At 44.8% G+C, this 14,492-nt stretch overlaps 1 protein-coding gene across 1 annotated transcript; it reads right to left on the reverse strand.

The window, feature by feature from the left end:
- Nucleotides 1-1,660: 1,660 nt before the first annotated feature.
- Nucleotides 1,661-10,660, reverse strand: PPIB (peptidylprolyl isomerase B). The gene is made up of 5 exons (XM_063449288.1): nt 10,446-10,660; nt 6,207-6,320; nt 4,969-5,062; nt 3,354-3,538; nt 1,661-2,090 (listed from the first exon to the last, which is right to left on the reverse strand). The coding sequence occupies exons 1-5, from the start codon at nt 10,578-10,580 to the stop codon at nt 1,968-1,970; spliced, it is 651 nt and encodes a 216-aa protein (XP_063305358.1). The 5' UTR covers nt 10,581-10,660; the 3' UTR covers nt 1,661-1,967.
- Nucleotides 10,661-14,492: the final 3,832 nt, after the last annotated feature.

A 14,492-nucleotide genomic window follows, 5' to 3' on the forward strand; every position in this document is an offset into this window, starting at 1 on the left:
AGGTCACAGACCTAAGGCAGGACCTAGACACCTTGGGGACAGTGTAAGACTACTGCAAGCCACTCAGGCAGCCATGGCCAGGCAAGCCAACATACTTTATGACAGGGGCTGTACTGCCAACGAGACAGGCCAAAGCCTTCTCATTCTACGGAATCTACAGGATCTCTAAATTCCCAAAAGCCCCAAACACAGCCCCATAGGATCTTATCTTTCGGTGCCAAACGATGAGACCAGCTGTGACTGCTGGCTGCTTTAAAATAAAAAACACCCTTTGAATTAGAATCGTGCCAACTAATTTTTTTAGGACTTAAGCAGGGCTACGCTACTGAGGCGCAAGAATATGCAATCAATTAATAGACCGCTACAAGTAGCCGGAATAGCTTACAAATGGGCAACACCTAGGGCAATATGGGTGACAAAAGAAAGCCAACACTATAAAGCCACTAATCCAAGAGAGGCAGCAGCCTTGCTGGCAGCATTGGGACTCCCCCCAACATGAGAACTCTATGCCAACGCCTAACCCGCAACCACAGCTCGCACCAGACCTGGGGTAACGGGAGGAGTCACCTCTCAGTGACGACACCAGCTGTTCAAGTTGACTCAGAAAATATAAAATATGGCGTATACTGCGCCCAAGGATAATAAATAAATATAATAAAATTCAAGTTGACTTCTGCAGTCTGCTGTGACACTCCATTCACCAACTCGGTTCTTTAAGTTACTTGTATATTAGGCTTTGTTTTTTTGCCAATTTTAATATGATTTACTTGCTAAATATTGCATTGCAATGCACAAGCTTCAACGCTCCAAACGAATAGCAGCAGCACCTGCAAGATAGCTCATCTAGGCCTTGCGACCCACTAACGCTCCTACCTCAACTAGACCTCCACCATTAATAATCTACAAACCGACTACACCACACAACATTTCCTAGTCCAGTTTAATGTAGGCATTATTCGCTAGCACACAGCACTTCACAAACCAAAATGATATTTGCCATGCCAACTGAAGTACCCTCTACTAACCAGAGGACTGGCAACTGCACACTACCTTCCAACAGCACTACTAAAATAGGACTATACAGACTAGACTTACAAAATTCTCATGACAAAACACTCCACTAATCCCAAAGGTCAAGGAACACCTATGACAGTGTCACCACATCCAGGCCTCTAGATCTCCAAGGCCACAAGTTCACAGACTGAGGTGCTGTTAACCCCTTAAGGACCAAACTTCTGGAATAAAAGGGAATCATGACATGTCACACATGTCATGTGTCCTTAAGGGGTTAAAACACACACACACACACACACTAGTGGTCCACACTCTCCCAAGTTCAACCCACATCCCTTGTAACTTCTCAGCTCATTTAGCCCACAAAAGATACGAACTGTAAATCAATGACGCCTTGCATTACCTATGTTATATCATTCTGTAACATGTCATTACTGTCGTATGGCTGCCTTGCTCGCATGATAAAGAATAGATACAATTCTGACTTAAAACTGATTATAGAATTATATATTAAAAACTAAAGAAAAACCAAATAAACCCTTTAAAAGAGGAGAACAAAATTAAATACAAAAAAAAAATCAGTTGAAAAAAAAAAAAACACAAAATACACCATTTGAAATAAAATAATAAAAATACAAAAAATAGGTAATTTTATAGAAACAGTTTATTAACCCAATCTTACATAGCATAGTTGCTTGTCCAAATTGAACACATTAAACATTGAAAATGGATGGAATGTGTAAATCCCTTCTTTGCTCTTGATCGATGGGATTGGAAATGCCCTTATTTTGGTCACTGTTCTAGGTAGAATAACTGCAGAGTTAGATCAGTCCAGGCCTGATGCAGTAGGCAGTGGGAGGAGATGGCTTTAGAAAAGCCCTTGAGTCTCTAATTGATCCAGTGGTAAAATCTGCAGACAATCGGGGCCTTTGTTGGCTGCAAAAGATCAGTGTTTACTCTTTGGCAATTGCATATGGCTTCTCCACCTCAATTACCCCACAGTCTGCAATAACCACATCTTTTAGAGGTTTGTCTCGACCGTCTGTCTTTGTGGATTCAATCTTTCTTACAACATCCTGCATGGAAAAACAAAAAGGAGTCAAAATCAGACCTTTCAGAGCATTCCTGCTGATTAGATGCATATCCCAAACACTCCTCCCCAAATGCAGCGAGAAGGATATGGATACAACACTGCTTTAAATTTAACCAGCTTTGTAAGTTCTGAATAAGTCTTTGCTGGAGTAGATCATTTTAGATATATTGTTAGAGGGGAGAGATTGATAGAATCATCCTATTTGTTCATCCTAAATGCCCCATTGCCTACCTAGCCAACCTCCCCGAGCAATCCGAATCCTTGCCACTGGGTTGTGACCGTATTCCAGGAGAGACTGATGTTTGAGAGCGGTAGCATGAAATTATACCCTGAATCAGAAAACCAACACTTGCTGGCAAAACCTTAAACCAGGTGGTGATTGAACCTCGTATGGACGGTCAGGGTTTTTTTTGGACAGAGTAGCTGAGAGGGTGCACTATACCTTAGTTTGTGGGACCACCAAGTTCCGTGGGGTCTGAGGCCCCCAGTCTTTCTACAGCTTTGGTCACACTCAGCAGGTGGGAGACCATTTTCACTCCCAGACTGAGAGGTGCCAGTGAGGGATTATGCCTTAGTTTGGTTAATCACCCCCTGGAGAGTAAATACACACGTCCCTGTATAAATATGGTGCCCCTATCCCAATAAAGTGGGCTTTTTTTTTTTATACACTTCATCAAGTCTCCACTGATGTATGGGTACTCTGCCAGTCTTCCTCCCACGAACGGCTATGATGTCGAGAGTGATTACAGCAGAGATACCCGGAGTACCGGAGCTCTGCTACACTATATATAGCAGAGAGTGTATTTGGGAAAGAAAGTACAATTCTTTATCTTGATTTTGTTATAAAATAAACCCCATTCTTCCAAATGAACACACTGGTTTGGGAGAGAGGAGTTAAAAGTAAAATAACCATTACATGCCAATATAGTGCCATTAGGCCACAAGGATTGTCAAATAGTTCTTGGGACCTCAAGGACCCTGTGGATGCCCAGGTGAATGCTTGAAAATATTTCGACCAAGAACTGGGGGACATGCACACAGTCTAATGGAACCATTGCCACTATATCAGAATGTAGTAGTTATTGTGCCTAAACTGCTCATTTAAGTGATGCCAATGCATTACAGGGCTACAGAAAATGCCCTTGCTCAAACCCCTGCACCCCTCCCCCCCCAAAAAAAACACCATAAATAAAACCAATCAGCATAATTATACACAACTAAATTGCAGTAAGGCATTGTGACAAACCTCTCCTTCCAGGATTTTCCCAAAGACCACATGTTTTCCATCCAACCATGGAGTCTTGACTGTAGTGATGAAGAACTGGGAACCGTTGGTGTCTTTGCCAGCGTTGGCCATGCTTACCCAGAATGGACCATAGTGCTTCAGCTTAAAGTTTTCGTCAGGGAACCTATCTCCATAGATGCTCTTGCCTGTTAAAGAGAAAGCATGTCACATATGGTCACGATGGTTTAGCAAACTCATAATAATTCTACTTTAAGGTGTTTCAAGGAGATCTTGATCGAGATATGCATATATTTACTTTAAATCTTTAATACAAAGATCAACAGTGGCTTATGGTTTAGAATTAACATGAAACAAATACAGTTGCTACCCTGAACAGGAATAAGGTCTTTCAGAAAGTCAGAAATTATCTGAGTGCACCTAGTTTAAACATTAATATGTAGTTTATCAAAGATAATTCCTTATAGCAGCCATGTAAGTAAGCAGACCGAGCACAGTATAGAAAATATTAAGATGTTTTCTAAATAGGCCATGACGTTACACTATGGAAAGGAAATAAACTATTACAGCAATGATCCATAATAAATAAGTCATGCCATCAGAAAATGCCAAACACACGAACAGTTATTGTGGACTTCTTGCTTGGCAGAGCTTTTCTCTCCTTTTTTAAAGATACGCTGATTGGGGCCCCTGAAAGCTGGTTACTTTTACAGGATGAAAAAGGAGTACCGGATTGTAACCCTGTGTTACAATTAACTAGGGCACAAGGTCACGTATTTGGAGTGGAAGAGATTTAGGCCATGGCAAATGAAAGATTTTTTTTTAGAGTTCATTAAAGTCTGTACGGATGTTTAAATAGCAACTGGCTGAATACTTGCAAAACATTATTCAGAGAAATACATTTTAATTTGTGGTAATGTCTTCTTGATCTAAGGAGAGATCTGATTGCCATTCTGGGGCCGAGAAGGAATTTCCTAGTATGTTGTAAATGATACAAACTTTTTGTTGCCTTCTTTCCCCATTTAATCTAAAATTGGCCGGTCACCTACACAGACACTCACACCCTCACGAATGTATATATATATATATATATATATATATATATATATATATATATATATATATATATATATATATATATATATATATATATATATATATAAAAATTCACCCAGCCTCCCTCTTTCCTTTTGGCGAGCTGCAGTGGATCCTTTATCTGGTGTCCAGTGGAGCGGATGCGATCCTGTTAGCGCCAAGCTTTTCTTGCTCAGATCCCTAGCGCGCCGTTTAGCAATGCCAGGAACGTTGTGATGTCATAAACCGGCTCCCAGCATTAACGCAAGATGCATGAGAAAGCAGAGCAGGAAGAGTACAGCTCCCTCGCTGCCCACACCTACTGCTCAGGGGACCCAAGTTGGCCAGTGCTGAACAGGTTGTTAAACACCCAAGTGCCAGGGCAAAATTCCTAGCTGCCATGGTGTCTAGGATTTGTCAAACCCTGAATTATAATAAATGACGTGATCCCCCTCCACGAACCTTCCATATGCCAATGAAGCATTTTATTCTGATAAAGCCAAACCGCTCTCAAATATATACACACACAAGATAAAAGACTCACCTCCAGTACCATCTCCCCTTGTGAAGTCACCTCCTTGGATCATGAAATCTTTGATCACGCGGTGGAATTTGCTGTTTTTATAACCATATCCTTTCTGAAAGACGACGAAACAACTTCGTTAATACAATGACACACCTATATAAATTCTTTAATACATCAAGCCGTATTCTAGAAACCAGGAAGGAGGGTGGCTCAGCACAGTGTGCACTACAGGACATATTCTGCTGGAATTTAGCTGAATTCCCAGAGATACCATCAGGTTTCTAACCTATTTGCAAAGCATTGGACTATTCTCACATTTACTGTAATTGACAAAAGTGCTATTTCGGATTCTTTAAAATTTGTGACCCAATTTGAAACAATGGAAGTAGTAAAATAATCATAAGTGTTTTTTTTTTTTATAAAAGCAGTAACACTTGTTAAAGCCTTGTTAAAAACACTCACACTCACACTTTAAGCTATAAAACCACATTAGTGGTTTTGGTAAAAAAGGTGCTGCCTCTTTAATTTGGCAACTTGAAAACATTGCTGTTGGACCCCAATTTTCTAATCTACAAAATGAACACTCTTTATGTTAAAACCAGAAGATAACTTTGTAAAACTCACAAAACAAAGAGTAAGAATAATTTATGAAAATAAGCTAAAAAGTATAAAAAAAAAAAATAACATTTATATGTAGAAGGCTTAAAAACCACATAACTACACAGTTCAATGTTTATCACCATGCATTTTACCTGCTTGTTTTTAATTGCTTACACATTTACATTGTTATTTACTAATAAGTGGATGGTTGCGAATTCAGTCGATTTCAAACTTAAGGCCAAATTATCTAAATAGGAAAACTTCTCCAAGTCAGATATGCTTCCAGTATGGCTATTTTGGTCTACAATTAGAAGTTTATTTTGAATTCCCAACAAATCTCACTTTAGTAGATAACCGTCATTGTTATTCACTAGATTGAAATGTGCAATGTTGACAAATGAATTGCAAATTTTTGAACCAGAAATCCTAATGTGAAGAATTCTTCAGTTCAGCCATGTTTGCCATCCCTTAGGTCACCTACGCGATTTACATTTAGTGAATAACACCAAATGGTATCAGACTGTGCCAAATCTGTATACCAAATGTAGAGACGGTCAGAATTGCCGATTAACTGATAATGACTGCGGAACAAGTTAATGCTATGTTAAGAATGCAGAATTAAAGAATGATAATGCAGAATTAAAAGTGCAACTCACCTCTCCTGTTGCCAGAGCTGCAAAGTTTTCAACAGTTTTGGGAACAGTTTTTCCAAATAGACCAATTACGATCCGTCCTACCGCCTCATCGCCAACTTTCATATCAAAATATACCTTAGGAGGAGAGAACACAAAAGTTAAAACAAGATGTAGGATAGAAAAAAAAAATACCCAAACAACTTAAATATATATCACAAATTAAGTTTTTTTTCTATTTATTTATTTTTAAATGGGCAAGCCTACATCATGTCAAGAATGTTGAAAAGATTATCTTTAGAATTGTAATCTTCTACCCAGAATTCTGCAAGCTACAGCTGTGGGAAGAAGTCATGCTTCCTGCTCTGCTCTCAAAATATTTGAATTGAGTACACATGCCAGTCAAAACCCGAGGAATCCATGTGAAGTGGAACAGATGTGCACAGCCATGTTTGAAACGGAAGGGAGGTTTCAGATTGCAAAAAAAAAAATGAAAAAAAGGGAAAAGTGCAGCTGGGTTGAAACAAAGGTCCCATAAATCCATGATGAACTGGAGTTTGTGTAATAAGAAATCTTAGATCTGAACAGGAGTCGGATTTGTGGGTCCTCTTCTAGACAGAGCTTGCTACTGCTTGCTTATAACTACAAGAACTATAAAATGCTTTAAAAGTGGTCCACTTTTAGCATGGAGTACCAATTTAAAGTTAAAAGATAGTTCAGTCTTTATTGTTTTGAGGGTTTGGTTCTATGGTTTAGTCTCAGAAGATTAGCTTTCACTGTAAATGCATACTGATATGAGTGTAGAAAACCAAAGAACAGGTTTGAACATGATTCAAGTAAAGCATTGTCTGAACCTTCTTATGTTCAAAGACTTGTCCAGCTATGGGAATGAGCAGCAGATGGGTCTCAGCTGGTAGAGATCTTGGAATGTTTACAGCCTATTTCAATAGTTCACTACCAAGCAAAATGAACTGGGAACAGTCCTTGAAAGTCTAAAGAATTCATACCTTAACGTGCCCTTAAGAAGCCATAATTAATTTGCAAGTTTATTCACGAAATGGGAATAGCGAACAACAGACTTAGGAAATTAGACGGTGAAAGCCCTTCTCTCCTCTGCAGAGTCTGCCCCAGGCACTGGAGCCTCCTCTCTTATCATCCTGCATCAGGTAAAGCACCAACTTTACCTTGTTCCCCTCTACAGGACATTACCCAGGCCTAGCACCAACTATTAAAACACCAGTGACCGCATAACATTACACCCTAAATAGAGGGTTAGGAGGTTTCTACCCTGATGTCTGGAATACATTGCATGTATTAAAACTAGAACCATGGTTCGAGTTGTAACTATAATTTTGTCTCAACACCAATTTCTTTATCAATACTCGACTCTTGCATTAATGACCAATCCTCAGGTATGGCTGCGCTACTGCTTTGTAGTATGGACACCACAGCAGTTAGGATGATCTCAGATACATGACTGGCAGGGAGGCCCTGAGCATCCTTTATACCAACCCCACAATGCTAGCGCCCAACTCCAAGGACAGACCTACCTGCCCCCCGGTGACCAACTCACAAGACCTGCCTCATGCAGGCCTAGCACCACTCTAAGGCTCATACTGTTTGCCCTGCAGGTTCCCCGCTCCCTCTCTGCCCCAGACATTCCCCACAATGCCCCTCTCTGCACTCTCTGCCCCAGACGTTCCCCACAATGCCCCTCTCTGCCCCAGACGTTCCCCACAATGCCCCTCTCTGCCCCAGACATTCCCCACAATGCCCCTCTCTGCCCCAGACATTCCCCACAATGCCCCTCTCTGCCCCAGACATTCCCCACAATGCCCCTCTCTGCCCCAGACATTCCCCACAATGCCCCTCTCTGCCCCAGACATTCCCCACAATGCCCCTCTCTGCCCCAGACATTCCCCACAATGCCCCTCTCTGCCCCAGACATTCCCCACAATGCCCCTCTCTGCCCCAGACATTCCCCACAATGCCCCTCTCTGCCCCAGACATTCCCCACAATGCCCCTCTCTGCCCCAGACATTCCCCACAATGCCCCTCTCTGCCCCAGACATTCCCCACAATGCCCCTCTCTGCCCCAGACATTCCCCACAATGCCCCTCTCTGCCCCAGACATTCCCCACAATGCCCCTCTCTGCCCCAGACATTCCCCACAATGCCCCTCTCTGCCCCAGACATTCCCCACAATGCCCCTCTCTGCCCCAGACATTCCCCACAATGCCCCTCTCTGCCCCAGACATTCCCCACAATGCCCCTCTCTGCCCCAGACATTCCCCACAATGCCCCTCTCTGCCCCAGACATTCCCCACAATGCCCCTCTCTGCCCCAGACATTCCCCACAATGCCCCTCTCTGCCCCAGACATTCCCCACAATGCCCCTCTCTGCCCCAGACATTCCCCACAATGCCCCTCTCTGCCCCAGACATTCCCCACAATGCCCCTCTCTGCCCCAGACATTCCCCACAATGCCCCTCTCTGCCCCAGACATTCCCCACAATGCCCCTCTCTGCCCCAGACATTCCCCACAATGCCCCTCTCTGCCCCAGACATTCCCCACAATGCCCCTCTCTGCCCCAGACATTCCCCACAATGCCCCTCTCTGCCCCAGACATTCCCCACAATGCCCCTCTCTGCACTCTCTGCCCCAGACATTCCCCACAATGCCCCTCTCTGCACTCTCTGCCCCAGACATTCCCCACAATGCCCCTCTCTGCACTCTCTGCCCCAGACATTCCCCACAATGCCCCTCTCTGCACTCTCTGCCCCAGACATTCCCCACAATGCCCCTATCTGCACTCTCTGCCCCAGACGTTCCCCACAATGCCCATCTCTGCCCCAGACGTTCCCCACAATGCCCATCTCTGCCCCAGACGTTCCCCACAATGCCCATCTCTGCCCCAGACGTTCCCCACAATGCCCATCTCTGCCCCAGACGTTCCCCACAATGCCCATCTCTGCCCCAGACGTTCCCCACAATGCCCATCTCTGCCCCAGACGTTCCCCACAATGCCCATCTCTGCCCCAGACGTTCCCCACAATGCCCATCTCTGCCCCAGACGTTCCCCACAATGCCCATCTCTGCCCCAGACGTTCCCCACAATGCCCATCTCTGCCCCAGACGTTCCCCACAATGCCCATCTCTGCCCCAGACGTTCCCCACAATGCCCATCTCTGCCCCAGACGTTCCCCACAATGCCCATCTCTGCCCCAGACGTTCCCCACAATGCCCATCTCTGCCCCAGACGTTCCCCACAATGCCCATCTCTGCCCCAGACGTTCCCCACAATGCCCATCTCTGCCCCAGACGTTCCCCACAATGCCCATCTCTGCCCCAGACGTTCCCCACAATGCCCATCTCTGCCCCAGACGTTCCCCACAATGCCCATCTCTGCCCCAGACGTTCCCCACAATGCCCATCTCTGCCCCAGACGTTCCCCACAATGCCCATCTCTGCCCCAGACGTTCCCCACAATGCCCCTCTCTGCACTCTCTGCCCCAGACGTTCCCCACAATGCCCCTCTGCCCCAGACGTTCCCCACAATGCCCCTCTCTGCCCCAGACGTTCCCCACAATGCCCCTCTCTGCCCCAGACGTTCCCCACAATGCCCCTCTCTGCCCCAGACGTTCCCCACAATGCCCCTCACGTTCCCCACAATGCCTCTCTCTGCCCCAGACGTTCCCCACAATGCCCCTCTCTGCATTATCTGCCCCAGACGTTCCCCACAATGCCCCTCTCTGCCCCAGACGTTCCCCACAATGCCCCTCTCTGCCCCAGACGTTCCCCACAATGCCCCTCACGTTCCCCACAATGCCTCTCTCTGCCCCAGACGTTCCCCACAATGCCCCTCTCTGCATTATCTGCCCCAGACGTTCCCCACAATGCCCCTCTCTGCATTATCTGCCCCAGACGTTCCCCACAATGCCCCTCTCTGCATTATCTGCCCCAGACGTTCCCCACAATGCCCCTCTCTGCATTATCTGCCCCAGACGTTCCCCACAATGCCCCTCTCTGCATTATCTGCCCCAGACGTTCCCCACAATGCCCCTCTCTGCATTATCTGCCCCAGACGTTCCCCACAATGCCCCTCTCTGCATTATCTGCCCCAGACATTCCCCACAATGCCCCTCTCTGCATTATCTGCCCCAGACGTTCCCCACAATGCCCCTCTCTGCCCCAGACATTCCCCACAATGCCCCTCTCTGCCCCAGACATTACCCACAATGCCCCTCTCCCAGTCTCCGTACCTTGGCGGTGACCTTCGGGCCTTTCTTCTTCTCGTCGGCCTCGGAGCCCCCGGGGAAGAGCAGGAAGATGATGGAGCCAGCGATCAGGGCGGCAGCGAATAGCAGCTTCATGTTTCTCTCCAGCAGCCGCAGCATGAACGAGGGCGAGCGGGGCCGGGGACAGGCAGAAAAGGAGGACCACCGCCGTGACGTCACGGCCGAAATCAGACCGTACCACTCAGCGGGGAGGAGCGGGCAAGCGGATACCCACTCATTTACGGCTTAAATCCACGGGCGCATTCTCAAAGGTCATGTTTTTATTGGATAACATTTACCGAGCGGGGCCTTATGTAATGAAAAGCTTTAATTACAAGGTCGGTATAATAACGGCCCCACCCCCTATTCGGAATGGATTAGCCCTGCAAGTGACAGACCCTTTGGACTGGACCACTTCAAAAATATGATAGGGGTGGACACTCATTTCCACAGCACGTTTGCAAATTATTACATACTAGCGCCTGCCTCCAGAAATGCACAGAGCCATTTGCCAGCATATTCAAGGTTTATTTTCAGTGAAATTAAGTAGATTTTCTGATTTATGAGGCATTGCCGCCGGTGGCCGGACTGTACCATGTTCGCGGTATCCCCCCTCAGAGCCGCACAACCGAGTGCCACGTTATGATTTCGGTATTGGGTTTCCAAACCGCCAATCACAAGTGGACATGCCAGACTAGCCGTCCAATCAGGGGTTGTCCTCAGAGGAAGGGGCGTGTCTCATGCAGCAGACTGCTTGATTTACGACATCCGCCAAGCGAGGTGCATGTCAAGTGTTGCTATGGTTGCCAGCCTTTGTCTGGTTGCCAGAGTGATCCATTGATGGAACAATTGGCTCAGTATTTACTAAACAATCGCTCAGGGCTCCATTGTAGGGGGGCTGCTATAATAAAGCCTTCAATGGCCCTTTCTAATTACTGACTGTAGTTTTTATTTGGAGACCTCTAACACTGTTTATTTAGGTTGGGGCCCCTGGGCTCTAACAGCCTTTTGGATGTAATATTAAAGTGAAAATTGTGTGGAATTCAAAGTGAAATTTAAAGCAGATCTATCACTTTCAGTATTTAATAAAGACATATTTCTAGCTCAGTGAAATTCCAACACAATCCAAAGATACCGTAAGACAAAGCAAGGATTACTTTGTTTTATGGCAAAGCCTGAGGGTGGCAAAATGCAGAGCTCGCCCCCCGCCGTCAGCTGGTGTCCAATCCGAGCAGCATTCACATGACAGCTGCGGGATTCAGGCTCTGGCTATAGAGGATTTTGCGGTATCCTCCGTTGACAGTGTTGTACTTTTGTGTATATACCAAAGTACAGCATTGATGTGGCTACTGGCAACAGAAGTGCCAGGAGCCAAAGAGGACAGCCTGAGATACGTAAAAAAAAACACTTTGCCTGCACCCCTTAGTCACCAGACCCACATAAGATCTGTCAGTCCAAATTGACTGATCCGCTCTGTCTATTTGTAATTATTCCATCTTAAAAACATAGCCCGCATTCGCTCCTTTCTTACGCAATATGCTACCAAGTAGCTTACCCATGCTATAGTAATTTCCCACATTGATTATTGTAACCCTCTCCTAATTGGTCTACTCAAAAACTTATTGCCCCTCTACAGTCTGATTTTCCGCTCTAGTCTGTCCTCTCACACCTCGCCCCTCTGTCAGTCCTTACATTGGCTTCCTGTATCCTATAGGAGTCAATTCAAAGTGCTAGCCCATACCTATAAAGCATTGAACAATTCTAGACCCTCTCATATCTCATCACAGATCCATAGGTATGCCCCTTCTCAGTCAATCCGCTCTGCCTGTTACCATCTCATGGCTGTTGCTCACACCCGTACGGCCAACTCACGCTTGGAGGACTGCCTATGGAATAGCCAGCCTGCCTGCCTACCGCCATCAGACTCTCCCATAGTCTTCAATTGTTGAAGAAGTGCCTTAAAATCCATCTCTTTTGGGAAGCTTATGGCTTCCCTGAGTAACCTCTACCTCACATGTCCCTTGCTCTCTCCTAATTTGCAGCACTGTCTCCTCCAGCTCTGCTTCACTCCCACCTTATTTGATTGGTATCTCCTATAGACTGTAAGCTCATTTGAGCCGGGTCCTCTTCAACCTATCATTCCTGTAAGTTTTCTTGTAATTGTCCTACAGCAAGCTGTAGTGGCTATGATGCTTGAAAAGAGGTGGTTGTAGAGCAATATTATTATTATTATTTTTTTAAAGTAACTTGATACAGTAGAATTTTTACAGATAACCCAACTGCAGAGATTAGTAAATACTAGTGCTCTACAATTACAGATCCCTTTAAAAAGGATTTATATTTTTGGCATTACCTAAATGCGCTGTTAATCCGCTGTGTTCTTTTATTAAACTAAAGACTAAACCACATCAGATTTATGAAAAGAGTATATTGAATTTCTAAGGGTCCTCCACATGATGCAAGAGGTCAACTGGTTGTTCTGGCATTATTGAGGAAGTCGTATTGCTCTGATTATAGTCTTGGAGTTTTCATAACATTTATCTTAATGATAATCCATTTGCTCAATCGAAGATTATCTGTATAGGAAAATTTAAGTAATATTCAACTGTAGCAAATGTCTAAGCAACAATGAAACAAGGCTGTATTTGGGGCCAACATGCAGACACAGGCTAACATTCATAGTTGGCAATTTAAAGGGTTGGCCTCCCAAAAGCAAAGATAAGATGGAAAATGTCATGGACTGCATTGCTAGATGTCACTTCACACCACAAAAGAAAAGCGTAAATGTCAAAGTCTTGATCTCTAGGCTCCACAATTTATTAAATTTTAAAATGAAACGTCAAAGTTTTGATCAAAAACTTAACAGTTTATGTAATATAACTAGCGATGATGGTAGGTAAACATTCCTTCCAAAGGTCTGTGTATGTAATCATTAAAAGGACTTAAAGGGACACTATCGTCACCTGAACAACTTTAGCTTAATGAAGCAGTTTTGGTGTATAGAACATGCCCCTGCAGCCTCACTGCTCAATCCTCTGCCATTTAGGAGTTAAATCCCTTTGTTTATTAACCCAAGTCACACCTCCCTGCATGTGACTTGCACAGCCTTCCATAAACACTTCCTGTAAAGAGAGCCCTATTTAGGCTCTTTATTGCAAGTTCTGTTTTAATTAAAGGACCACTCTAGTGCCAGGAAAACATACTCGTTTTCCTGGCACTAGAGTACCCTGAGGGTGCCCCCACCCTCAGGGACCCCCTCCCGCCGGGCTCTGGAGAGAGGAAGGGGTTAAACTTACCTCTTTTTCCAGCGCCGGGCGGGGAGCTTTCCTCCTCCTCTCCATCTTGATCGCGATGTCATCGGCTGAATGCGCATGCGCGGCAGGAGCCGCACTCGCATTCAGCCGGTCGCATAGGAAAGCATTTACAATGCTTTCCTATGGACGCTTGCGTGCTCTCACTGTGATTTTCACAGTGAGAAGCACGCAAGCGCCTCTAGCGGCTGTCAATGAGACAGCCACTAGAGGCTTTGAGGGCTGGATTAACCCTCATTATAAACATAGCAGTTTCTCTGAAACTGCTATGTTTATAAAAAAAAAAAAAAAGGGTTAATCCTAGAGGTACCTGGCACCCAGACCACTTCATTAAGCTGAAGTCGTCTGGGTGCCTAGAGTGGTCCTTTAAGATTCTTATTCCCTGCTATGTTAATAGCTTGCTAGACCCTGCAAGAGCCTCCAGTATGTGATTAAAATTCAATTTAGAGATTGAGATACAATTATTTAAGGTAAATTACATCTGTTTGAAAGTGAAACCAGTTTTTTTTTCAATGCAGGCTCTGTCAATAATAGCCAGGTGAGGTGTGGCTAGGGCTGCATAAACAGAAACAAAGTGATTTAACTCCTAAATGACAGTGAATTGAACAGTGAAATTGCAGGGGAATGATCTATACACTAAAACAGCTTTATTTAGCTAAAGTAATTTAGATTACTATAGTGTTCCTTTAACAGGATTGAGATGATCACTAGCTTTTCAATA

Source organism: Pelobates fuscus, chromosome 3 (genome assembly GCF_036172605.1).
Source record: "Pelobates fuscus isolate aPelFus1 chromosome 3, aPelFus1.pri, whole genome shotgun sequence".
NCBI classification, from domain to species: Eukaryota; Metazoa; Chordata; class Amphibia; order Anura; family Pelobatidae; genus Pelobates; species Pelobates fuscus.

Excerpts from the sequence above, each read along its gene's own strand:
- PPIB (XM_063449288.1), bottom strand. The coding sequence starts at position 10,580 with ATGCTGCGGCTGCTGGAGAGAAACATGAAGCTGCTATTCGCTGCCGCC. Across the intron at positions 6,321-10,445 it reads GCCCGAAGGTCACCGCCAAG|GTATATTTTGATATGAAAGT; the intron begins GTACGGAGACTG and ends TCTCCTCCTAAG. Across the intron at positions 3,539-4,968 it reads AAGGGGAGATGGTACTGGAG|GCAAGAGCATCTATGGAGAT; the intron begins GTGAGTCTTTTA and ends TCTCTTTAACAG.